This window comes from Alexandromys fortis, unplaced genomic scaffold (assembly GCF_014885135.2).
Source record: "Alexandromys fortis isolate MF-2015 unplaced genomic scaffold, M_Fortis_MF-2015_v1.1 scaffold_289, whole genome shotgun sequence".
Taxonomy (NCBI): Eukaryota; Metazoa; Chordata; class Mammalia; order Rodentia; family Cricetidae; genus Alexandromys; species Alexandromys fortis.
This window is the reverse complement of record NW_026068168.1, coordinates 194,125-219,499: the sequence shown is the minus strand read 5'-3', so window position 1 is coordinate 219,499 and position 25,375 is coordinate 194,125. Positions and strand designations below refer to the sequence as shown.

The 25,375-nt window shown below is 40.6% G+C and overlaps 1 protein-coding gene across 16 annotated transcripts in view; it reads left to right on the top strand.

The window, feature by feature from the left end:
- The window catches only part of Tbl1x (transducin beta like 1 X-linked), a 168,536-nt gene that overhangs the window by 127,235 nt on the left and 15,926 nt on the right, over positions 1-25,375 (top strand). For 5 of the 16 annotated variants that reach the window (XM_050128290.1, XM_050128279.1, XM_050128285.1 and 2 more), the window contains 6 exons: positions 9,489-9,583; positions 13,010-13,146; positions 14,815-14,870; positions 18,554-18,667; positions 20,918-21,063; positions 23,882-24,146. In XM_050128290.1, coding sequence (XP_049984247.1) covers positions 13,130-13,146; positions 14,815-14,870; positions 18,554-18,667; positions 20,918-21,063; positions 23,882-24,146 — 598 coding nt within the window. In that variant the 5' untranslated portion in view covers positions 9,489-9,583; positions 13,010-13,129. Of the gene's footprint in view, positions 1-9,488; positions 9,584-12,064; positions 12,119-12,979; positions 13,147-14,814; positions 14,875-18,553; positions 18,668-20,917; positions 21,064-23,881; positions 24,147-25,375 lie in introns of all 16 variants that reach the window. The other 11 variants (XM_050128280.1, XM_050128281.1, XM_050128286.1 and 8 more) reach the window with 7 other exon arrangements.

Sequence of the window (25,375 nt, the reverse complement as noted above, 5' to 3'; positions counted from 1 at the left end):
GATACCTGAATTACCCCCTTGAAAATGAGGAATGTGAATCTCTCAAATGCCCCAGTGTGATTTGACTGTACTCCTTAAGGAGCCTGGAGGCCAGATCATTTTTCAGTCTTCTTGCAGTAGAGTGCTCTCTGTATATGATGGGATATTCACTTACCAACCATACTAGATATAGGCAGAACTCCATAGAATTCTTAAATGGTTTGTGACAAAGTCTTACTATGTAGTGTTTGCTGTCCTGGAACTTGCTATGTAGATCAGGCTGGCCTTGAACTCAAGAGATCCACCTGCTCTGACCTCCCAGATTATAGGTCTGAGCCATCAAGCCAGGCCCTCATTTTTTTAAAAAAAGAGATAGTCTTGCCATATAGCCAAGACTGGTCCTAAGCTCTTGATACTCTCTTCTCACCCTCCTAAGTCTTTGGATTACAGGCATGCACCTCCATATCCAGTTTATATTTTCTCCTGTATGTTATTTTTGGAGAGGGAGGACAGAGGAGAGGACAGAGAGAGAGAGGGAGCGAGCGAGAGCACAGCAGGATGCATATATGGTAGCCAGAGGATAACCTTAGGTGTGGGTCTTCATCTTCCACCTTGTTTGAGACAGGGTCGCTTTTTTTGCTTTATCCTCTAGCTAGCTGGCCTGTAAGATCCCAGGGGCCCTCTTGTAAGCATACTGAGATTACAAATACACACTATTGTATCTGGTTTTCCATGGGTTCTGAGGATCTGAACTCTAGTTCTCATGCTTGTAAGGCTAGCACTATATCCACTGAGTCATCTTCCTAGTCCCTATTGTCTTTATTTTTTTAAAAATACTTTCTCCAGACTCAGTAAGGAAATAAAAGAAGTCACAAAACTCAGGAAGATAAATTGAGTATAATATATGTATTCAGAGCTAGTATTGGTATTACTCTCTTTTGCTGTTGCTATGGTAAAATACTCCTGACAAAAGCAACTAGGAGGTGCTAGAGAGCTGACTCTGCACTTAAGAGCACTACTTCTCTACTGTTGAGGGAGCTGTGGGCTGTGTTCCTGCCACCCAGCTCCCGGCTGCCTGGCTAGCTTATGCCTCAAAATAACAACACACAAACTGTATTCTTTTAAACACTGCTTGGCCCATTAGCTCTAGCCCTTACTGGCTAATTCTGATATCCCGATCAACCCATTTCTAATAAACTGTGTAGCACCAGTTTTACTGGGAAAGATTCAGCATGTCTGACCTGGCGGCTTGCTTCATCGTGTCTGCCCGGGAGAGGGGAGCATGGCATCTGAGCTCACTTCCTCTTCCTCCCAGCATTCTGTTCTGTTTACTCCACCCACCTATGTTCTAACCTGTCAGGGCCAAGCAGTTTCTTTATTAATTAACCAATGACCTTCCTCCATCATGTGGGTTCAGGTTATGCACATGATGACTTATAACTATCTGTAACTCCATATTTAGGAAATCTGATGCCCTTTTCTGACCTGAGGGCACCAGGTATGCCTGTGATACCCAGACATACATGCAAGGGGCAAAACATTCACGCACATATAGTAAACAATTTTTCAAAGCATCTTGAAGGCATAAAGGTTTTTTCTGGCACACACTTCAAACGAAATCAAAGGCTCAGAAACTTGGATCAGTTGATTACTTTTCATCCACAATAAGGAAGCTGGGATATCAGTTAGCTCTCTACTTTTTTATACAGTCCAAGACCACAGCCCAGGAAATGGTGCCACTCAATAATAGATCTTCCCTACTTTAATTAGCCTAATCAATGTTAGGCTAATTACAGGCATGCCCAGAGGCCACATAGTTCCTCAGAAGTATGCCTGGAGCCTTGTCTCCCAGGTGATGCCAGAACCTGTCAGGCTGAGAGTTAACACTAACTACCACATAGGTTAATATGAATGTGTGTGATTCACATTCATTCACATTCAGTTTATTGATATAATATGTGAATATGGGTAATTAATATATAAATATTCTCAGTGATATGATCATCACAATAAGCATGCTATATTACATTTACACATGCACACACAGTTTGTTTGTTATAGACATCAGTGGTATTTGGCTTATCACGCAGTTGTATTCTTTCAACACACCACTTAATACTCACCACTCACTTTGTGTTTTTACATTTTCTGCATTTGTTTCTATCCTTTTACCATTCCTATATACTTTAATGAATTAGACAATTTTACAGTTCTGCTCTTTGATTAGCTGAATTTTCACTTTTTTTGTTGTGTGGTTCTAGTGTTTATAGCCATCATTTTTGTCATCCTCTATTGTATCTGTTGACATTGCTCTATCATGTTAGAACTTCACAATATCTATCTCTAGTCCTGAACTATTGTCACATATTTCATTTGTATACATGTTATAAACACTGACTATTGATTCCTCTAGTTAACTGCGTTTTTTCCTTTCATTTTTATGAATTCTAACACAAATTGGGAAGATAATGGTGGAAAATTCTGCGTTTGTGTTTTCATGTGCTTTTAAATAGGTCTTGACTTCCTGCACCCTGCAGACTTGGGTTACCAAGAAAGCACTTGCCTGTTTGTAGGTATCATGTAGAACATTGAACACTTGTGTTATCAACAGCAGTTGGCAATACCTGCTAACTTACTATGCAAACTCTGTAAGTAATCTTAAAAGGTTTTCTAAAATCTTTTTTTTTTTTTAAGTTTTTACTTATCTACGTGTTTTGCCTCTCCGTTGTATGTACTTCTGAGTACCACAGGTATATCAGGAACTGGACTTACATGTGGTTCTGGCCACCTATGGGTGCTGTTAATTGAACCCAGGTCCTGTGGAAGAATAGATAGTCTTCTTAACTGCTGAGCCATCCCTCCAGTCCCCATTTTTCCTATTAAATATATGTTCAAATATTGCTCAGACCCTGTCAGAGGGTTTCTTCCACATGTTAAGGGAAAATTGATGTCATAAACCAAGAATGCCACCTGCAGATAACATCACTGAAATTTTACCCCTGCCCCACAGAGACTCCAATTCAGCCTGTAGACATGAAACAGTATTGTTTTTTTAAATCATTTTACCTATACTATTTTTAAATTATATATTTCTTCAGTGATCTTTGGTTTAAATTTATAGCTGTCCATTGTGTTTATGCTATATAGGCTCAGTTTTTAAAGGACATTAAATTTAGGCTCTCAGAATTTGTATACAAAGTTAGAGTTATTGTTCAGAATGGCAGTACCATACATATACACTATAAATCTAAATTTAAAAAGGAAGAGATTTCTTCTTTATTCAGTAATGTGTCTAAACATAGGGCATTGATGTACAACAATGACAAAAAGACTGTGCCGAAGTCAGGCTTCTTTTGTTGTAATTCTACTCATGAAACCTTTTTGCCCATGTAAGTTTCACACAATTCTGCATATATAGTAAATATAAAACATTTATTGATGATAAATCATAAACAAGTTTATTCTAAAAAAGTTTGTTGGTACAACTTTATCATTAACATGAAAGCAGATTTTTATACTAATAAAATGGATGTGCCTAATTTTACATAAAAATTAAGTCATGTTGTGGTATTATTTAGAGCTATCTTCATTGGTTTTTCAAAGTTGATCAATATTTTGAATTTATAATCTTCATTGCCAAGAATGCCACTTTGTATAAATATGTAGAACAAAATATTTAAGGCAATTTCAGAAAATTTTGGAAATTTCTGTCCTAAGCCAACATCCCACTATTTCTATTGTCATTATTATTACTTTGTGAAACTGATGTCCGATCTTGGGAGATGGCTCAGTGTTCAAAGCAAATATGAGGACTTGAGTTTGGATCCCCACCTGTAATAATTCTATCCTGGGATTTCCCTGAGCAAGCTGGTTAGGAAGAGTAGCCATCTCAGTGATTTGATTGAGACCCTACCTCAATCAGTAAGGTGGAGGAGAAATCAAAGATGATTCCTAGGATCCACCTCGAGGACTTCTACACAGAAGTCAAACCTGCGTATACACAGGGAAGAGAGGAAAAACTCAGTTCAGCAACTCAGACATCAGTTTTTATGACATCCAAAAATATAGTAATTGGATACTAGCTTGCTGAGCAGTGGTATAGAAAAATATGAAGTCTTTGTCCATAATTAAGCCATGCAGTGTCTATGAGAGCAGACGTCTGTATACCTGGGGAAAGCACTGTAGATCATAACATATAACAGTCTCTGTTCAGAGAGTGTGGTGGTGACATGGGCAGTACATGTGTTGTTTGTTCAGAACCAAAGTTGAAGTGAGGTTACACACACAGCATGGGTGAGCCCTGCTGGGAGCCCCTTGTATTCTTTCCAAGTTTGAATTGATTCTTGGTTATACTTTCAGAAACCTTGGACTGTTGCCAATTGTTTTTTGGTAAGCTCTCCATTTGGTTACGTGACACCATATGGGATCATACACATACAGTTTAATAAGCTGTGGTCTGGTCTGAGGGAAAGTTATTCCACAGTAATTTAACACAAAGAAATCAATAAAATGATAGGTGATCTGAGAAAACAATTCAGATAGTCAGTTTTCACCTTCCTGTGCCCATGTCATAGTTTCATGAGTAAAAAGAAAATTGAGGATGGTGGCCTGATTTTAATTCCCTGTAGATAAAGGTTCATGGAGACCTGCCCTACTTCTTGTAACTATTATTATACTTATTTTTTTAAGTCATTAGCATCTTGGCATACTTTTATTTCAGTAAAATACTGTCATAGATTTCAGGCTTCTAGAGCCTATTGGGAATTGCACATTGATTTTTATATTTCTTTTGGAGAACAGATGGACCATATGTGTGTGTGCATATGTGCTTTTGTTTCTCTCTGTCACTGTCCTGAAGCTCACCTCCACTGGTCTCTCCTGACCTTGCCTTATGGCCCCTGGAAGGGAAGTCACTTAACACAAACAACATGGTGCAAGGCCATAAAAAGGAATGAGGCTAGATCCTTGCTGCGGAAGGAAGAGCTTTAGAAATATGGTTAGTGAGAGAAGCCAGACACAAATGGTCACTGTGTGATGTGTATTTATGTGAAATGTGCAGAGCAGGCAAATCCATGGGCACAGATATCCAACTAGCAGTTCTGATCCTCCCAAGAGGAGGGGTAGAATGACTGTGAGTAGGAGGAAGGTTTTTCTTTAGTGTGATAGAAGTGTTTTGTGGGTGGTGGTTCCTTAAGATGTCATTGTACTAAATACCACCAAAGTGCACATTTTCAAAATGGTTAATTTTATGTTAAGTGATTTCATTTTACTTCAACTAAAAACAAAGTGCAATCTTGAGGATGCTGGCGTATATTTAGTTATAGCGAGCTCCAATTGGAATGTTCTTGTTGTATTGGGGTAAATGAGTCTTGAAGGCAGGATTTCCTCTTGTGAGAAAAATATTTTTAAATTTGACATCATTTTTAAGGAGGACTCTTTTAATTCCTAATGCTCTTCTCGTAGGCTAAGAATGTAATTCCCAAAATGACTGACTGCCTTTGAGGAACACACTTTGAGATATTATTTGCTGTTTATCTCTATGGTTTCTTATATGCAATTTAAAAGATCCATGTGATCATATGTGCTTCAGTGGGGGAACCACTTGCTAGACAAGGATGAGGACCAGGCTTTGGATCCCCACAGCCTACAGAAAAGCCTAACTAAATCCAGTACCTATACCTGAAATCCCTGTGGTCCCAAAGCTCATTTGTAATCCCAAGTACTCTTTGTAGCACCCATTTGTGATCCCAGCACTGGCCCACAGTCCCTGCACTCATAACTAGTCCCAGCACATTCACTGTCTATAACTCCAGGATCCAACATCTTCACACAGATATAGATGCAGGCAAAACACAAATGTACATTAAAAAAAAAACAACTAAAAACTCTTCAGAGTATTTTTCAAATGTGCAGAGCTGTTCTGAAGCTCTGTAAAGTAATAAACAGGGTTTAGAAAGAACAAAGTGGGAATGACTTTAGAATGGGCCTTAACAGAGGGTATTCCTGAGTTTGGACATTTAGCTACATCTGTGACTTCTCAGCCATGTTGAACAGTAACTGGATGAAGACTTAGAGGGTAGAAAAATAGGTGAATACCGGATCAGGCATGCTCAGATAGAGCATCAGTGTGCTGAGATGTCACCAGGAGTGTAGAAAGAGTACCTACTTAAAGTCCTGTAGCCCCAGCATTAAGGAGGCTGAGGCTACTCTGCATCATTAATTTAATGAGATGCTGTCACTGAAGAAAAGTAGAACGGGGCAGGGATGCTGCTTACTGGTAGAGAACTTGCATAGCGTGTGCAGGTTCCTGAATTCCAACCCACACAGGAAAACTTCCAAAGAAATCTTTCTGAACTCTAATATCCTTGTGAAAATATTTTACTTCCTTCTGGTATTTTGCAATAAAGACAGAAAGGAAGAAAACAAATGTGGCAGAGAGATTGTATGATTACTGTGTTAATCTGTTTTATCAACTACTACAAAGTTCTGTGACCATATATGGTCCATCCATCCTCCTACTCTCTCCCTCCCTCTCCTTCCTTCGGATTACATTTACTGTAATTACCGCGCGTCCAACCTAGAGTGCAGAGATCAACATGGGATAGTATTCTTCCTACTAGCAGGAGACATAAAAATGATTCTTTGAATAACGTAACGGAAGGAAGCACAGCATTCAGTGGAAAGGTTGGGGGTTACCTTATGCTCCAGGAATTCTGTGTCCAATTTAGGGGAAATAACTAAATAGTAAAAATACAATGAGTTTCTTAGTTGTTTTTCTATTGCTCTGATAAAACACCATGACCAAGGCAAACTTGTACTTGTACTGAACCTGGAGCTACTAGACTGTCTGGCCAGTGAGTTCCAATGATCTGCTTGTCCCTGCCTTACAGCATTGGGGTTACAGATGTTTAGTGCCATGCACAGGTTTTATATGGATTCTGGAGAATCTGAACTCTGGTCCTCATTTTCGTAAAGCAAGCACTTCATCCACTGAGCCATCTAGCCAGCCCTGAGAACATCAACTATTGATGATTCTTCTGTTTATGGTACTAATCATGGGGAAATCAGTCTAAACCAGCTATTAAAGGACTGGTTTCTCATTTTAATTTACTGTGTTCAGCAATCAACTAATTATTTTTGACAGGTTGTATAACCAGAAGAATGCCATTAACCAAAGTTATAATTCCTCTTTGTGTTTGTGTTTGTGTGTGTGTTGATCACACACAGATGATAAAATCAATTAGGCTTACAGAGTTTCATAACATATATAAAAGATAGTTTTCAGTTTTGAAACTCTGATTTGTAAGTTACCATCTGTCTTGGACCTAGGAAAAGGGATTCAATTCTGAAGTTTTTTTTATTTTTTTCAGAACAGCTTGTAATAGGAACTGTTAGTATATTAATTGCTTATTGAATTATGATAGGGTTTAATCTTTTAATTTACAGGCAATTTGGAGCTTATTGTGGTGACAGCTGCTTATATTTTGATACTTTGTAGCATTTAGCTATTTCATCATAAGGCCTATCCCCCACCCCATAATTTACAACATACTCTGAGTAGTCATTTGCTTCCCCCTCAGCTTCCTTCAAAGAGTTTTGTGCTTTTCCACCACATTTTTCCTTTTTTAAAAGATTTTTTATCTTTATTTGATGTATATGAGTGTTTGCCTGCATGTGTGTATAGGTGTCACATGCATATGCAGTACCAGAGGAGGCCAATATTCTCAGGAAATAGGGTTACAGATAATTGGAGCTGCCCTGTGGGTGTTGTGAATTGACCTCAGTCCTCTGCAAGTGAGCAGAGTACTCTTTAATTGCTGAGCCATCTCTCCAGTCCCTCTTTCCCACTGCATTTATTTGTTTTTATTTTATAAGCATATTTGTGCCTCGTTCAATGTGGTTTAGTGCCTTTTAATTTCCATTCAGAGATTTTTGTAGGTGAATTTTTATTTTCTTAGATTCTTATGATTTTTTTTTCTTTTTTAATATTGGAATGAAACTTGGAGGTCTGTGAACTTGACTGTCAAATCTCTTTCATTTCCTTCTTTTAAACAGCAGAACTATAAACATAACTTTGTAGAACTGATTTGTTTGAGTTTCCTGAAAACAGTTTATGATGGGTAATAAGCAGCACCCTTCCTCACAGCTTCACTGGTGGCTTTGAGTTACAACAAACCTACACCTTTCAGCTATTGCTCAAGATGATCAAGTAAGAATTTGAGAGGCAGGAATTTAATTTCCTTGGTTCTTGCATTTTCCAATGGTTTTGGATAGTTTGAACTCCAGGAGCTGGGTTCATTTATAACTAAAGAAATTTTACAAGGCTAGGAGTACATCTTGTCAGGCAATTATTGGTTAGCTGATTTGTGTTCCTAGTTACTGAAAAATAACAAATAAATAAGTTTTTAAAAAATTTTATGTGTATGTGTGCATTTCTGCATGTATGTATGTATGTGTACCACATTCATGTGTCATGCTTATAGAGGCCAGAGAGTATTGGATCTCCTAGAACAGGAGTTACAGTTATGAGCCAGCTCACCATATGGAATTTGGGGATTGTATCTGGGTCTTCTGCAGAAGCAACCAGTGTTCCTCACCACTGAGCCCTCTTTCTAGCCCCTTAAAGAAAATGTGGGTATGATGTACAGTATGATGTTTTCATGAACTAGGAGCCTAGCTTCTTTGGAATTACTTCAGGGTCCTGCAAAATGGCTCAGAGGGTTAATGTACCCAGCAGCAAGCTTGTTAACTAGCCTCAGTTGGATACCAGGGATACACATGGTGGAAGGAGAAACCTGACTTTGGAAAGTTATCTTCTGGGGGCCTCAAGTGCACACACAGATAGGTACTAAGTAAATGTAAACAAGTAGGTAAAAATAGAGAAGTAAATTCAGGCAGAGCCCTTTGAAATGGCACTTTGTAAAAAACATCACTCGAAAGGTTGAAATGGAGCTGGGGTATGATTGAACTCTTGCCTGACTCCTAAAAGGCTCTAGGTTTTACCCCTAGCACCGAGGGAAACAATAAAGACATTTATTAGTTGATAGTGCCTTTGCTTTTAGAGGAGCCAAAGATACAATATGAGCATGCATGCCGATGCACCAGCAAACATGCTAGACTTACTCTAAATGTTATGCATGTCTTTACCTGAGGGTGTGCACAGGTTGCATAAACTACTGTCATAAAACTTAGGTGCTTCCTAGGACATTATTATTAAGTGAAAGAAAGCAGCACCAGCAGAATCTGTGCTAGTAGTGATTTTTATCATGTCAGAATTGCTACATGTATAATAATTCCTGACCAGCTATTTTAATCCCTATTCCATTTTGTATTCTATAAATTTAGAACCTGTATCTTAATCTAAAAGGTGAAAAAAAAAAGTGAATGAATAAAATGTAAAATTTGACTTAGGATGAGAAGGATCTGTAAAGGGACAATAGGAGTGAGAAGGGCATGGATTCATGGATTTTTATGACAGTTTTTTCTCAAGTATTTCTGTTTCTCTGCAGGGTGGTCCTGGTCTTTGTGGGTACCTCTCAAGGTCCATGATTGGATGCTGGGTGGCCTATAGCTTCAGAGATCTACAGATGCACTCACTGTGACGGTAAGCCCCTCCTTCATGGGGTCCCTCTGTTTTGTGCCTGCCATCCATTCTGCAAAGCTCGGTACTTGATTTCAAATTATATTTTAGGAAGAAGTTGCAGGTCTTTCTGCTGAAATTGAAAGGCGGGGGGGGGGGGGGGGGATAGAAGGAAGGAAGGAATATCAGTAACCTACTATGGTTTCCATGGTTACTTTTCACCTTTTATGACTGTCTAAAAGTTTTGGATCTTGGCTGAGTTAAAATAAGCTTCTCCAAGTGTCACTATAAGGGGACAACACCTTCAATAATCAGTCTTTCTTGTTAATATCATGCAATAGCTACATGTAAGCTGCAACTTTTATTGGGATGGGGCACAGGAGTATAGCTTTTATTTGGATCCCACATGTTGAATGTTCTGCTTCATTAGTTTTTGAATATGATTTCTATCTGTCTACAGATTGACTTGCTGGCTGACTTTGAAATTTTGTAGATTACTCTGCATAAATCTAGTCAGACCAGAATTTACCCGAGAGCAGACAGTGGTGTGCGCACCAACTGATCAAGTTAAATGCACATCCAAAATAAAACTGATGTTGTAAAGTTTTTACCTTGGAGTTAGAGTGCACTTCAACTGTAGAACATTTGCTTACCATACATGAAGCCCTGGGTTTCATCCCTAGCACTGTAGTGAAAAAAGCAAGTAAACAAACAAATAAATAAATAATTGTTCCTTTTATTTTAGAGTTTTATTTACATATTTTTATATGTTCAGCTTTTTTTTAATACCTTTTAAAGTAACTGATTCACTTTAAAACTCCACAAAGCTTTCCTAATTTTAAACACAAGATGACCCCTTACAAGCATAAGGACCTGGATTTAGAACCCATCCATGTAAGAGTCACATGAGGCAGTTGTGTGTGTAATTCCACATGAGCTTGACCTACATATGCTCATGCATATCCACATGTGCACCACACACACCCATGCACTAAATAGACCTTTGGAAAATATTAAAATGTCATTTTCAGAAGTTAAAGCAGAACTAGTGAAAATGGGTTTAACTTTTAATAAAACGAGATACATAATATTTCAGGCAGTTTTGGATTTCCTTTTCTGTTTATTAGTTGATGGGCATCTTTTGTCTGCTCTAGAAAATGAGGTCCTGAACACTTCAATGCAAGTGTTTGTGTGGACATGCTTTGTTTCTTTGGTGTATTTATTTCAGGGTAGGGTTTCTGGACCATATGATAGTTTCCAGATCTGGAATAGTGGAGAATTATTAATTTTTTTAAGTGACTGTTGTGTCCATTAATATTTGGACCTTAAAAATTAATCTATTATGCGTGGGGATGTTTTGCCTGCATGTATGTTTGTACAACACATCTGTTCCTGGAGCCCACTAGAAGAGTACATCAGGGCCCCTGAAACTAGAGTTAGAGATCGTGAGCCGCCATGGGGGTGCTGGGAATAGAACCTGGTCCTGACAGAGCAGCCAGTCCTCTTAACTGTTGAACCACCTCTTCAGCCCCCTGTTTTGGGAACTTTTGGCCTGTATTTTGATTAGTCAAGGAAAACATGGGGAAGGGAAACTATTCTGCCTCAGTGTTTTGATTAGGTGTTGGATTGAGTATGTAGTGATCAGCATCCCTTGTTCATAGTCCTTTCTTGGACCTCTTGTTAAAATAGTTGGGTGTGTTTGTGAGGTTTGTCCACTTAGAGATGTCACTGTAAACATCATTAGGCAGGATGGGCCGAAGCAGTTGTTTTCTGTAGTAAAAATGGAAAAAACCTGCCTAGGAAAGACCAAGAGAGATTGGGTGGATGGGGTTATTGTTTTAGTCTGTGTTTTGTTAGTAAAAGGAAATATGTGAGGCTGGCTACTTACTAAAATAGAGAGGTTTGTTTAGCTCACAGTTCTGGAATCTTGAAGTTCAAAACAGTATAGGTCTGGCTCATGCAGGGGCCCCTGTAGCTGTATTAACCTCATGGTCATCATATCACACTGGTAGGAATGCATGCAAGAGGGGATTACATCACAAAACCAGGAGACAGAGGAGGGGAGGGACCAGTCTGTGACCTCAAGAGGGCTTGCCTCTTATATGTCTACTACCACACTGCTTCCAGCATCTGAATCCTTGTGGGCACACTCAAACTATTGTATTCAGTCCATAGTGGTCAGCAAGCATTTCTAATGGTTTATGTTTTATGGGCCAAGTGATAGGTTGAAGCCATTTGAACTTGCTGAAGGTCAATCAGCTTGTATATATAGACTCTGGCAATGGTTGCTAACTTTGAGGTATAAGAACACAGTGGTTTCCCAATTGTTTAAGCTGTAGCCCTTTGAGTTGGAGCTAAAATCTCCACTGTCAGGGACATGCTCCACAAAGGCCCTTGATGGGAATAACTTACAACAAAGAAGGTGCTGCCTTCTGCTATCAGGACTGAGATTGAGGAACCCTGCTCACTGCTGCTGTTGCCTTTTTATTTTATTTTGCATTTCAGATATTATCAGTCTTGGGGCTGGGGAGATGGCTCAGATGGTAAAGTGCCTGTCAGGTAAGCATAAGGACCTAATAACACCCAAGTCGGAATTGGGTGCAGTAAATACTGACTCCAGTGGTTTGAATGTATCCCAAGGGTTTAGGTGCTGGCAGCAGTGTGGTAGTATATATTTAAGAGGCAAGGCCTACCAAAGTCACAGACTGACTCCTCCTCTCCCCTCCTCTGTCTCCTCATCTTGTGGTGGTCCTGTGTGCCCTCTTGTAAACCTAGTTCTGAGGCAGGGGAGGGACTGGTAGATTCCCAGAGGCCCACTGACCAGCCAGTCTACCCCAAATGGCAACCTCCAGGTTCAGTGAGATACCCAGTGGCAAAAATTAAGGCAGAAAACAATAGAAATTGACATCCATTCTCTATGTCTGGCTTCTGAATTTGCACATATGTGCATGTGCACCCCTATATCTCATATGTGCCTAGACACATACTCCACACAAATACCACACAAAGTATTACCAGTCTTGAACCAGGTATGGTGATATATTCCTTTAATCTGAGGACTCGGGAAGCTGAGGTAGGAAAATTGTATATATAACAGGACCCTGTCTCAAAAAAAAAAAAAAAAACAAGCAATAAAACAAAACCACAAAAATGTTCAGTCTTTTGCCTGTGGAATTTAAACTGGTAAACACTTAATCACCAAATGTAATTGCCTGTGAATGCAGGTAGAGAGAAGAGGCTCTTCAGATATTGTGATGTGAATGCCCCAACAAGTTTGTGTATTTGAATACTTGGTCCCCAGATAGTGAGTGGTATGGTTTTGAGAGGTTGTGGCCACTTTGGGAAGTGAGGCTTAGGTAGAGGAGGTAGGTCACTGGGGCCAAGCCTCAACAATTATAGCTGAGCCTGATTCCCAGACAGGCTTATGTCTGTCTGTTGGTATCTTCCAAGCCTCCTGATTTGCCAGTCGTGGGGGACAGAAATCTGTGTTTAGAAGAGAAGATTTTAAGAAAATCTTGCTGCTTGACTTGTGCACGTCCTCCACTTGTGTGAAGTGGACTTCCTTAGCAGATGTCTGCTCTTACCAGGTAAACGTGTCCAAGAATGTTGCCTTCTGGGTCTGCCTCCTTGCATGCCTTTTGTGTAACATTAGCATCTGTCATGGGTGTGTACATGGGGTCTAGAAGAAAATCTTGGGAGGGCAAATTTTAATTAACGTAAATAAGGCAGCCAGGCACAATACAACTTTCTTGGCATGCCTTTTGGTGAGGATAATCTTATGTGAAAAGCAGAGTTCTTTTTCTAATAGAAGACTCCCTTCTTCTCCTTTCTCAATCCTATACTTAATCTTTGCTGGATTTTAATTATATTTTAATAAATATAAAACAGTTCATGTTTGTAATAGAAAATGGAAAATACAAAAAGCACCACACAGTGATGTAAATTAATGTAACTATCCCTAGAGCTAGTTATGAATGAAGATGAGAGTGTAAACACACAAAGCAAAGCAAAATGTAGTACCATGCACACACCTCCTTTTTTTTGTTGATTGACCGATTTGTGTGGGGGTGGGGTGGGGTATAAAGGTGTGCACCCATGACTGGGAGTGTGCTTGTTCTTGATACAAGCAGGCTCTCTCAGAGGCCAGAGGTATATGTCAGGTGCTGCTTTCCCCACTGAGCCACCTCCCTAACCCACACCTACTACTTTTTTCCCTGCACAACACTAGCACAGGCATTTTCTCTTAAATGTTGTTTTAATGACAGCATTTTATTCCACTGTGCTATTTCTTCCCAACCTTTCCTTGTTTGCAAATCTTCCACAATTGGGATCAAATTATAAAATGAATATGGCCACCTTTTTGGTTTTATCTCCTTCCCTCATCCCATTTTTAATCTGGTGTACAAAGAAACATCTACCGTAGAACAGGAAAGACAGAGAGGACTCAAGGATCATTGTATTAGTTCATTTTTTGTGGCCATAAGAAAATTCTGAAAGCCAGCTCCCTATAATTAAGAGTTTTGTCTTGAAATACTACCGATTATGGAATGCACAGGAATTTAACTTAGAGACTAAAGATGTTATGGAGAAAGAAGCCAGGGAGGTAAGAGCTGCTGAGACTAATATAGCAGAGAGAAGTACCCTTATGAAAGGTTATTTAGTATCCATACATGCATGTAATGCATTTGGAGCCTGTCCTTGCTGGAAGGGGTACTTTGAGACCATTTTCATCCACTGGTTGGCTATCTTGGGTCCTCGTAAAAACAGGACCCCTAAGTCTGAGTCTCAGTACTTGTTCCTTTGTACTGCAGGTTCTTTTAGCATAAAGAACAGCAGGCTAATAGCAGGAACAAGATACTTTCTTACCTCCCTGAAAAACACAGTTTGTCATGGCCATAAAAGTTCTCTGCATCATGAGACAAACTGTGAAAGGAGAATTTTTGCCATATAATGACATATCAGATAACCCACGTTAAAATTTGAGCACCTTGCACCATCTTCTCCACTGCAGAACAAGGTTGCCCTCTGGTGGCAAGTAATGAATTTACAGCAGCACCATCTCTCTGGGATAGGGAAGTCTCCAGTTTCCATTTTTAAAGATATTACATAGCAATTTAGAGCTTGTTGATTTTGCGCAATCGTCTTGTTTCCCAACGATTAATAGCTATCAAATTCTGTTAAGCACACCTGAAAACTGATAATAAATAAATCACTTAACGGTCTGTGGATACTAAATCTTGACCTGTTTTGTGAAGGAACAGAAACTTCTGCAACCTTAAAGTCTTGAAAAGAAGACAGACAAACAAAAACAGTAGGTATAATGTTCTCTTAATTTCTTGAAGTCTTTAACACCAAATTACTATTTCTGTTGATACTTCTCTCTAGTGCAGGAGGTTCAGAGATGCCATCAACCTTAATGCCATTTTCTTTTTTCTTTTGTTTTGCAGGACAGGAAAGGGGGGAGAGGGGATTGATAAGTTGTGGATTCAACTACAAATGGAATTTTTTTATTTCCTTTCCTGTACAATTCCAACTCCAAAGACATCACATCAACTACTTGAAGGTGTCTCTATTGAAAACTAGTTCAGGCGAGAAAATAAACTCAGATGAAACACTCTTGTCTTCCCCATTCTGTTTGAGGCTGGGCATATATCTATGAACATAGCAAATGTTCTCTTTTATTCATAACTAGGAGGGTTGCAGAAAGTTTCCTGGAGCCTATCAGAGCTCCAGGCTGAAGTGGGTGCCATCCTACTAACTAGTCAAGTCTTAAAGGAGAGCTGGGTTTCCACTTGCAAGTGACCGGATACCAGATGGCCAGCATGGGTTTCTGGACTGCTGCTTCCTTTGCTGGGCTTTGTCAGCCTCTCCTTTCCTGAGTGACAATCAGTGATGTGAACTGTTACTAGGAAACAGGGCCTGAGTCTACGTGATGACTGTGGTATGTTTTCCTGACTCATTCACGAGGCCCCTTTGAGTAATTTTAGCAACATTTTCAGAGCTGTCAGATAAGAATACTGGCTAACATAATGAAATATCTGTCATATAGCCTCTATTCCCAAGACTCAGAGAATGTTGCCGAAGAAGAAGTGCAAAGACTGTAAGTGCCAGTGGTTGGGGGACTACTGCAAAATAGTATCTTCTTGACACAACCATTGAACTCACAAATTCACAATAGTTGTTGCCTGTGCAAGATCAAGCCAGTCACCATTCCAGCATGGGTAGGAGAGAGACTCACAAGCTTCCCCCACCCAGCTGAGGAGCTGTTGACAGCGCTACTAGATGAGGAATAATCACTTCTATTTAAGGATGGTTTGTTCACGCTCCAGTGGATGGCCCCGTACCCATGCATAGATGGGCAGCATTAATTGTATGAACTCTGTGGTATAAAAAGAGGACATAGGGCTCAGCAGCCCCTAACTGCCTATAACTTGAGCCTCTCGGCATCAGATGCCCCCTTCTGCCCTCTGCAGACACCGACATGCAATATACCCTATGCATATTTTTAATTGAAAAAAAAAAAAAGAGGATATGGGGCCTGGAGAGAAAGCCCAGCAGTTAAGAGCACTTGTTGCTCTTGCAGAGGACTCAGATTCTGTTCCCAGCATCCACATGGCTGCTCACAAGTATATAATTGTAGTTCCAGAGGCTATGACACTTCATCTGGCCTCTTTGGATACTGCATACACCTGGTACACATACCTGTATGCAGGCAGAAACACTTATACACCTAAAATAAAAGTAAGTATTCTTTAAAAATACAAAGGGGAAATGAGGTTGGGATTCCCTGGAGCTGGAGTTACAGGAAGTTGTGAGCCAGCTGGCATGGGTGCTAGCACAAGCAGTGTGTACTCTTAACCACTGCACTAACTCTCCAGCACCATATTACCTGTTTTTATTACCTTCCACAAATGTATAGCTAGCCTGGAGAAAAATACTGAAAACTATAGTTTACTTGTTTTGGTAAAGACCCATTTTCCAAATTGTTTTCTTTCTGTCATTCTAATAACTCCGTGTGACCTCTGCACTTCCACTACCTTGTCGTAACAAATTGTTGATATAAAAAAAAATCAGAGGTTTGCAGCTTTGTGAAAGGTAGAGAAACCCTGAGACTGTATGCCTGTCACTGCAGCTTAGACTGTTATCATTATGATTATACTCAGCCTCACCAGCCTCACCAAGGGTCTGCTGGGCTACTCAGGCCCTAGTGTTTTCCTGTACACATTATTGAATTGTCTAATTTTCTATAGTTACATTTTTGTGAGGTTACACTGAATTTATAGGTATTTACTGAGTCTCTATTTCTTCCCCCTAAGGCATCAAGTAGAAATCTCAGGTCAAATTTTTGTGGCAGTGCTTGCACAAATACATTACTATCACCTAAGGAAAAATAAGCATTTTTTAAGATATATTTTCATTAGTTCTTTGACAATTTCATATATGCATACAATGCATTTTCTTATTAATTCATCATTCTTAATAGACTGATGCAGCAGGGTCTATTTTCATAGGATTCTCTCTGTCCCTCATGGTCCCTGCACTGCACTTCTTCACCTGGAGCCCTGACATAGAAATGATGTCAAGGTGCCATGTGTAAGCTACTCAGTCCCACACACCTATTCACCTTCCTTGGAGCTGCTCATGCCCTGTAGGTAGAGTAACCTTTAGGTGTATGGTACCGACCCCTTTAAAATACCTCAGGGGAAGACACTGTGATGCATTATTGCCCCAGGACCACATCATCATTCTCTCAAGGAAGATTTGACATCACTACTCTGTCTGCTCAGGTGTGTTCTGTTTGGGCAAGTGCTTAGTGCCTGACCCAGCCACATCTGGTCAGGATTCCATATGTGCAGGGTTCCATTACTAAGCACATTCTTAATTATAATGCCCTGCAGTTTCACTAAATACAAAGTCAGCTGATTATGCGCTCTCTTGACCCTGAATCTGGCTTCCTTAGTATGGTTTATATCTTAGTCTATCCGGACCTAAAATTTATACCAACTTTTCTCTTTGGGGAAGAACATTTTATCTGGGGTATGTTTAACACACATACGTAATACACACACACTCCTAATTACATTTTTTTGTTTGTATGATAAGATACCTACCAGCTTAAGAGAGAAAGGGTTTATTTGGCTTACAATTTTGTGATACAGTCCAACACTGAGAAGTCAAGACAGGAACTTGAAGCAGCTAGTCCACAGGAAGAGCAAAGAGAATGTGAATGTGAGCATGTGCTCAGGTTGCTTTTTCTTTATTCCTACACTCAGGACCCAGCCCCACCTGGGTACCACTCACAGTGAGCTGGGATTTCCCTTATGAATTAACACAATAAAGAGACTCCTTCACAGACAGCCATAGGCTAACCTGATCTAGATAGTCTATTATTGAGACTCTCTTCCCAAGCCACTCTAGATTGTGTCAAGTTGACAATTAAAATCAACTGTCACATATATGCACATATGAATACATTTATATTCTATAATATGATGGTAATTGGTCAACCTATAATATATATGTGATGTTGTAATATATGATAGTAAATGCAAATTCAGTTTAGTATTGTTATCTTGGTCAACCTATAATATGTATGTGATGTTGTAATATATGATAGTAAATGCAAATGCAGTTTAGTATTGTTATCTGTGTCTAACATATTTGTATGTAGTTATTCTGTGTGCACGTGTTTTGGTGGAGATCAACCAGGGCCATAGGTAGGATAGGCCCTGAGCTACAATGAAATTTTTATATAATCACACAATTACAAAATATAATGTGAATCAGTCATTAATTTCCATCATGTGTACAAAAGTATGAACATTATTTAAAAATCATAGGGGTGTAGTTCAGTAGTAGAGCATTTGCCTAACATACTCAAGGCCCTGGACCTATCTGTAGCACTCCCCAACACACAAACACACACATACATATATTCAGAAGATAAATACACACAGTATATTCAAAACAGTATTTCTGGTGTTTCTCTAACAGAGGGTGGCTCCCACTTGATAGAAACGAAGACCTCATCGCCGCAAGGTGAGGCTAAGATGAGCATTACCAGCGACGAGGTGAACTTTCTGGTATATCGCTACCTCCAGGAATCAGGTAACAGCTTGTTTTTTCTGAAGGAAGTTCATTGGGCAGAATGGTTAACCACCAGTGCAAACCAGGCTATAGGATTATCAAAAATAACTAAGGACCCCCTTTGTAAGAGTATTAGGGATGAAAGAGTGGTTTGGGGGGCACTTCATTACTGGATTGGAATGTGGGAGAATGATCTTTCTCCTCATGATAGAGGTAAATCAAGTTGAAGTTACTATCAAGAGCAGTTGAGCCAGGCCTGATGACAAATGTGCCTTTAATCCTCACCCTTGGGAAACAAAGACAGATGGATCTCTGAGTTCAAGGCCAGCCCCGTCAACATAATGAGTGAGACATGGTCAAAATGTTGCTTCATGGTATATAGTTAGAAGACTAGGCCAAGTGGTAGTGGTACATGCCTTTAATTGCAGCACTCTGGAGGGAGAGCAGGTGGATCTCTGTAAGTTTGAGGCCAACCTGGTCTACATATTGTGTTGCAGGACAGGGCTGATGCACAAAGAAACCAGTCTCACAAAACAAAATAAAAAGACTAGACATATAAGTCTCCTATTGACAAAATAGGCCATGTGGGTAGTAGCAGCAGATGTGCTCAGAGAGAGCCTCATGTGGGACAAAATTCTATTTTGTCATGGTCAATGTGATTTCTGTAATGAGAGATTGTAGTTCTCAAGTAAATTATTTTTTAATTTAACAACTTTAAGATATTTAAGACCTACAAAACAATACTAATGGAAACCCATTCTGATATCTAGCCTGCAGCTTAAGCAACAAGCCACTGGGGGCCAATAGGTAACCCCTAATGTTCACTTCTCTAATAGAGAAGAGAAGTCTCTGGTGAAGTTGTTGGCAAGTGACTCCTGAGGGCTGTGTGGGGAGTCAGTTCCATGTCTCTCCTTACTTTGATGGCCTGTTGGCAATCTTTAGCATCCTCTGGTTTAAAGCTGCATTACCTTGGTCCTGATGTCTCAATGTATCCACATTTCCTTTTGCAAAGAAAAAGTCATATTGGTTCAGATCACTGGTTCTCAGGCTGTGGGTCATGACCCCAAATGGCCCTTTTACAGTGGTCGCCTACCTAAGACTATCAGAAAACACAGATATTTACATTATGATTCATAACAATGGCAAAATTACAGTTATGAAATACCAATGGAATAATTTTATGGTTGGGGGATTCACCACAGCATTAGGAACTATATTTCTATTTGTTTGTTTATTTATTTATTTTGTTTTTTCCGTGTAACAGTCTTAGCTGTCCTGGAACTAGCTCTTGTAGACCAGGCTGGCCTCGAACTCACAGATATCTGCCTGCCTCTGCCTCCAAATCCTGGGATTAAAGGAGTATGCCAACACCACCCAGTGAGGAACTGTATTAAAGGGCCACAGCATTAGCAAGGTTGAGAACCACTACTCTAGGGTCTCAGCACACTTGTGTTTAATAAATTATACCCACAATGAACCTATTTTCAAATGGTCACACTCTTGAGATATATTGTGTTCCCATCTTCCAGAGTTACATGTGTAGTTAGATTTCTTTTATACCTCAAGCAAAGCAAATTAAAGGGGAAGTAGTTTCTCTGTCTTCAGAAGCCTTAGTCCATTTTTGCTTTGGTTCCGGTGCTTTTAGGACTGTTTGTGGGAGAACATCGTGATGGGAGTATATGGCATGGCAAAGTAGCTTACTTCATGATGACCAGGAAGCAAAGAGAAAAAAAAATGGGAAGGATAGGGGAGTCACTAGTGCCCCCTTTAAATGTCACACCTGATGACCTGATTTCTCCCACTTCTTAAAGGCCCCATCACCACCCAGTTGTGCCACTGGTTGTCACTCTAACATTTAGCATATGGGCCTTTGGAGACACATCACAGCTAAACTATAGTACCCTTCTCAGTTATATAGTTAATTTCCCTTAAACCTATCTTAAGTTGAAAATGCAAGTCAGAGTACATTTAAGGGCTGAAGAGATGGTCCAGTAGGTAAAGTACTTGCTTTGCAAGGGTGTGGATCTGTGTTCCTTTCCCTAACACCCATGTAATAGCCAAGCTTTGCCATCAAAAGCTAGTTTTACTCACACATCAGCACCATTCTTTCTTTCTCCTGCATTTCCTATTCCCCCTGCCTGCTAACCCTCATTCAGAAGCTGAGCTTCCATTCTGCAGCCTCTTAGTGCACACAGTTCCATGTTCACATCTCCAGCCCACACCCCTCTCCCTACTTCTCTCTCACCTACCTCTGCTTCCCTCTTACTGCAGGTTTTTCCCACTCCGCCTTCACTTTTGGGATCGAAAGCCACATTAGCCAGTCCAACATCAATGGGACACTAGTGCCGCCGGCTGCCCTCATCTCCATTCTTCAGAAGGGACTGCAGTATGTGGAGGCGGAGATCAGTATCAATGAGGTATGTTCATTCCTGAGAATGTGACAGAGTTCCAGGACCCCCCACCCCCACCCCCCAGCAGATCTCTGGAGAATGTGTGGTTCTACTACATGGGTCTGGCATGCATTCTAAGGTACCTGGGAAAAAGTGGAGGCTACAGACAGGCCACTGCACCATCAGCAAGATTTGGGTGCCCCCTTGTGTAGGTTTGCAGAATCACAAGGTGTTGACCGCTGAAAACAACCAATTCATTCTTTTATCTACTTGGGCCCCGCATATGCATGGGCAGGCAAGCTCTCTTTCTGATTTTCCAGGGTACACTGGCCAAAGAGAGCTCACTGAATACTCATGAAGAGTCTGTATTTTGTGTGAAACTGACAGGGGACATAACCAAGGGGAAATTTGACCAGCAATATTTCTTGACACTCTACCCATTTCTCCTGTTCTTATATTTTCTCGCTGTCACAATCCTTTGATGTTCCCTGACTGAGTCTTGGAGTAAGTGATATAGATGTCTGATTTAGAGCTGCACATTCAGTGATCATTTATTTTCAGCACTTTTACCAGTGCAAGTTTCTATAGTGAGTATTACCCACTGCAAAGCTAAGAGCAGCACTAATCTATGATCTTAAACATAAATATTTAGAATTTGATAAGCACATCATGTCCATTTAGCAAAAGCATCACAGTACCTTCTCCAGCCACAGGCTTTTGGCCAGGTTTACAGTACCAGATACGAATTTTGACTTGTGAAGCAGGTCTCAAATCCAATCAGAAAACAGTTAACTACCCTTATAACAGTCGGGCCACTGTTGTAACAGTGGACACATCGTGCCTGGCAGGTTGGTGGTATAAAGCATGTGGGGTTCATAGCTGAGTAGCAATTCTTTCTCTGAAGTTTTCATAGTACCTTCTAGCCCTATGAAAGATACCCTATCCGTCTCAGTTCCCGCTTGATTTGTGTCTTGCTTCTTAAAGACCAGTAACTAGTTCTGGTGGGAAATGGACAGCAGTAGCAATAAATAGCCTGTATTATTTTGGTTTTTAGGGCCTACCAAACCAGCAACCTACAAAGAGTTAGCACACCTTTGGCAGCTTTTTAAAAATACTTTGGCTTCTTGGAGTAGCTTTAGCTATGCACGTAGGATACCTCAGCTCATACTTTGTTTTAACTTACAAAAGAGCAAGTTTCCTTATTACTGTTTCATACATACTTTGATTGACCTGCTTTACCACATACCACCTATCTCCTTCTCTCCACCTTTAGTCCACCCTTAGAAATATCTTGCCCAGGCTTTCTTTCTGTATTCTCTTTTAACTTTAAAAATTGTCCTTCAGAACACAAAAGTAATGTCTGATTTCTATTTCTCTCATCTTCCAAGAGGTTTCTGTTTATCTGTGGATAGATAATCTTCGTCACATTTCCAGGCATTAAAAAAAAAGAACCCCAAGAATATGTTTTAAATGTGGCAGTCTTGACAATGACCTCTTTTTTTAAATTCATCAGTTAATTTGTGTTTTATGTATATGTGTGTTTTGCCTATATCCATGTCTGTATACCACAGTGGGTTTCTGGTGTCTGCAACAGCCAGAAGGGACATGGGGTTGCCTGAAATGGACATTACAGATACTTGTGAGCTACCATGTGGGTGCTGGGACCTGAACCCAGGACATCTAGAAGAGCAGTTAGTGCTCTCACCGACTGAGACATCTCCCCAGTCACTTGTTTGCTGAGGCTCTCAATGAAAGAGGAAAGTAATATGGAAGGATCAAGACTGATCAGCCTGGGCCACTTAATGGCCAGAATCCAGGGCTAAGAGACTGATGGGTGATATTATACCATGTTGTATTATTTTCCTTATTTTTCACATTGTATTATAATTTAAAAACAAAAACAAACCGAAAAACCCACCAGGGGCGATGTGTTGTTTAGATGGTATTCAACCAAAACTTGTGCCTCTCCGTTTCTGGGATAATTGAAGTTCAGAGCATATGGGAACATGGTTTCTCATCCAGCAGACAGCCTGGAGTTATATGGAGATTCCTGATTCAAATACCTGCAATGTTACCTGAGGGAGGAACTTCTGTGTTTTTAAGGATGTGTGGAAATGTTTGTGTGATGGTAGGAACTACACAAAGTACAGTAAAACGTATGCATTAGGATCAAGTGAATCTGTTTTCTGGTGTATCGTGGTGCTTTTTCATCTCTATGCAGAGACCAGAGAGTCATTGTCGAGCACATCCAGTACTTATTAAATCAGATGGACTAGGAAGCCTATTGTGAGTAGTACAGTTAGTTGTCTTCATATTGGGCTCATTGCTCCTTCATTGTTAATGGTGGCCATTGTAGAGATGCTTACTCTGGTGGGAGCATCCAGTCAGGGTTCTGTGGCAGTAGTGCTCAGAGGAAGGATTTACAGTGCACCTTAGGATGGTGAGCAGCATGCCATGCTCTGCCCACTAGGTGGCAAGATAAACCCATGCTCCCACTGTTGCAATGACTGAAAATGGCTCACCTACACTGAGACATATCCTATAAGTAGGCAATCCTACCCTACTGGTTAAATAGTCATTGATGGTAGTAGGTTTTATCATAGGATAAAAGGAATACTGTTCAGATGTCCTTAATGCCAAAATTTGGCTTGACATCTTATCAAATCTCCACTAAGGATGATCTTCACTGCTAACTGTCTATGAACAGTCCTCCTCATCCACTTCCCTGTTCCTCTTTGCTCTCGAACCCTGTCCCACCACAAAAATTATTTGCACCTATTCCTAGCTCACGCCAACTTCTCTGGTCCATGTTAGCTGATGGGTAACCCTTGTCTTGCTTTCCTAGGATGGCACGGTATTTGATGGGCGTCCCATTGAGTCCCTATCGTTGATTGATGCTGTGATGCCTGATGTGGTACAGACAAGACAGCAAGCTTTTCGGGAGAAGCTCGCTCAGCAGCAAGCCAGTGCAGCGGCTGCAGCGGCGGCGGCTGCCGCAGCCACAGCTACAACCACAGCAGCCACAACACCAGCAGCTGCTGCCCAGCAGAACCCACCAAAGAATGGAGAAGCCACCGTGAATGGGGAAGAGAATGGAGCCCATGCAATGAGTAAGTGGAGAGTTATCTGACCTTCAAGAGACATGGTTGTGTTTTTGTTTTTCCTCGTGAATCTGTATATAGCTAAAGGAAACTTTAAAGTGCTGACCACTGCCAGTCTGTTAAATTGCTTTCTCATCTTTGCTTCTGATCTGTCCACAAGATCTCCATCTTCTACAACTTCATTCATATCCCTTGGTTTTAGAAAGTATTGCTCCTCTGTGAGTATCCACATTATAAGGGGGAGCTTCTTTTAGTCACCCAACATAAAAGTGTGACAGTTGTACTAACCTTCAATCCCAGCTTCCCACTGGTGTCCCATGCTAAGGGATAAATTGTGCTGTCAGAACAGGTAGGGTGATGTCTACATCAGCCCTGCACCTGGACAGAGCAGGGGTGAACACATGTCTTAATGCATACTGGCAACTCACAACAGAGAAGGTATGTTCTGTGTGCACCCACAGCTCTGGTGGCTGTTCATGGTGCTTCCTGAAGGCATACCCCCGCTGCCACCTACTGAGGTTTCTGATTTGCACACCGTTCCTTGGGCTTGGTGCACCTGGGGTGCAGACCACAAGATTCACGGTCTGCTTTTTGTGTTACTACTGCAAGGTAGCTTCTCCTTTCTGCTGCTACAGTGGCGGGCTATGTTCAGAGGGACAACATTCAGGAGTGGTTCTCTTTCTTCAACAAGGGTTTGGAGCAGTGCACTCAGGCCCATCAGTCCTCCAGGACTAGTACTCTGGTGGAGCCAAATCATTGGCCTTCTTGCATGATTCTCTTGAGAGTATCAGTGCGAGTTTGCTTTGTGTTCCTGTAATGACATATCTGAGGCAACTCGTTTAGAAGGAGAAAAGACTCAGGTCAGCTCACAGGCAATGCCTACACATGGCCGTGACCATGGTGAACGTGGAGGCAGAAACACAAGGTAGAAGAGCATCATGGGCGACAAAGAAGTCAGAGCATCCTAGAAATGGCTACTAGTGACTTTCCACTAGACACCACCTGCTGTTGTATTTACATGTGGACACCAAGTTTTCAGCACATGAACACTTTGGGAACAAATACACAACATATCACTCTCTAAACAGAAACACAGACTGTAGACCAAACTACAGAAATGTCCACTTTTGCAGTCATTCGATGTATTGTGATTTTGGTACATAAAAACAAAGTAGTTTTAAAACAGTAGTGTCTAAGGATGCAAATTTTTAGTGGGTTGGTGAGCCATGTATGTTTTC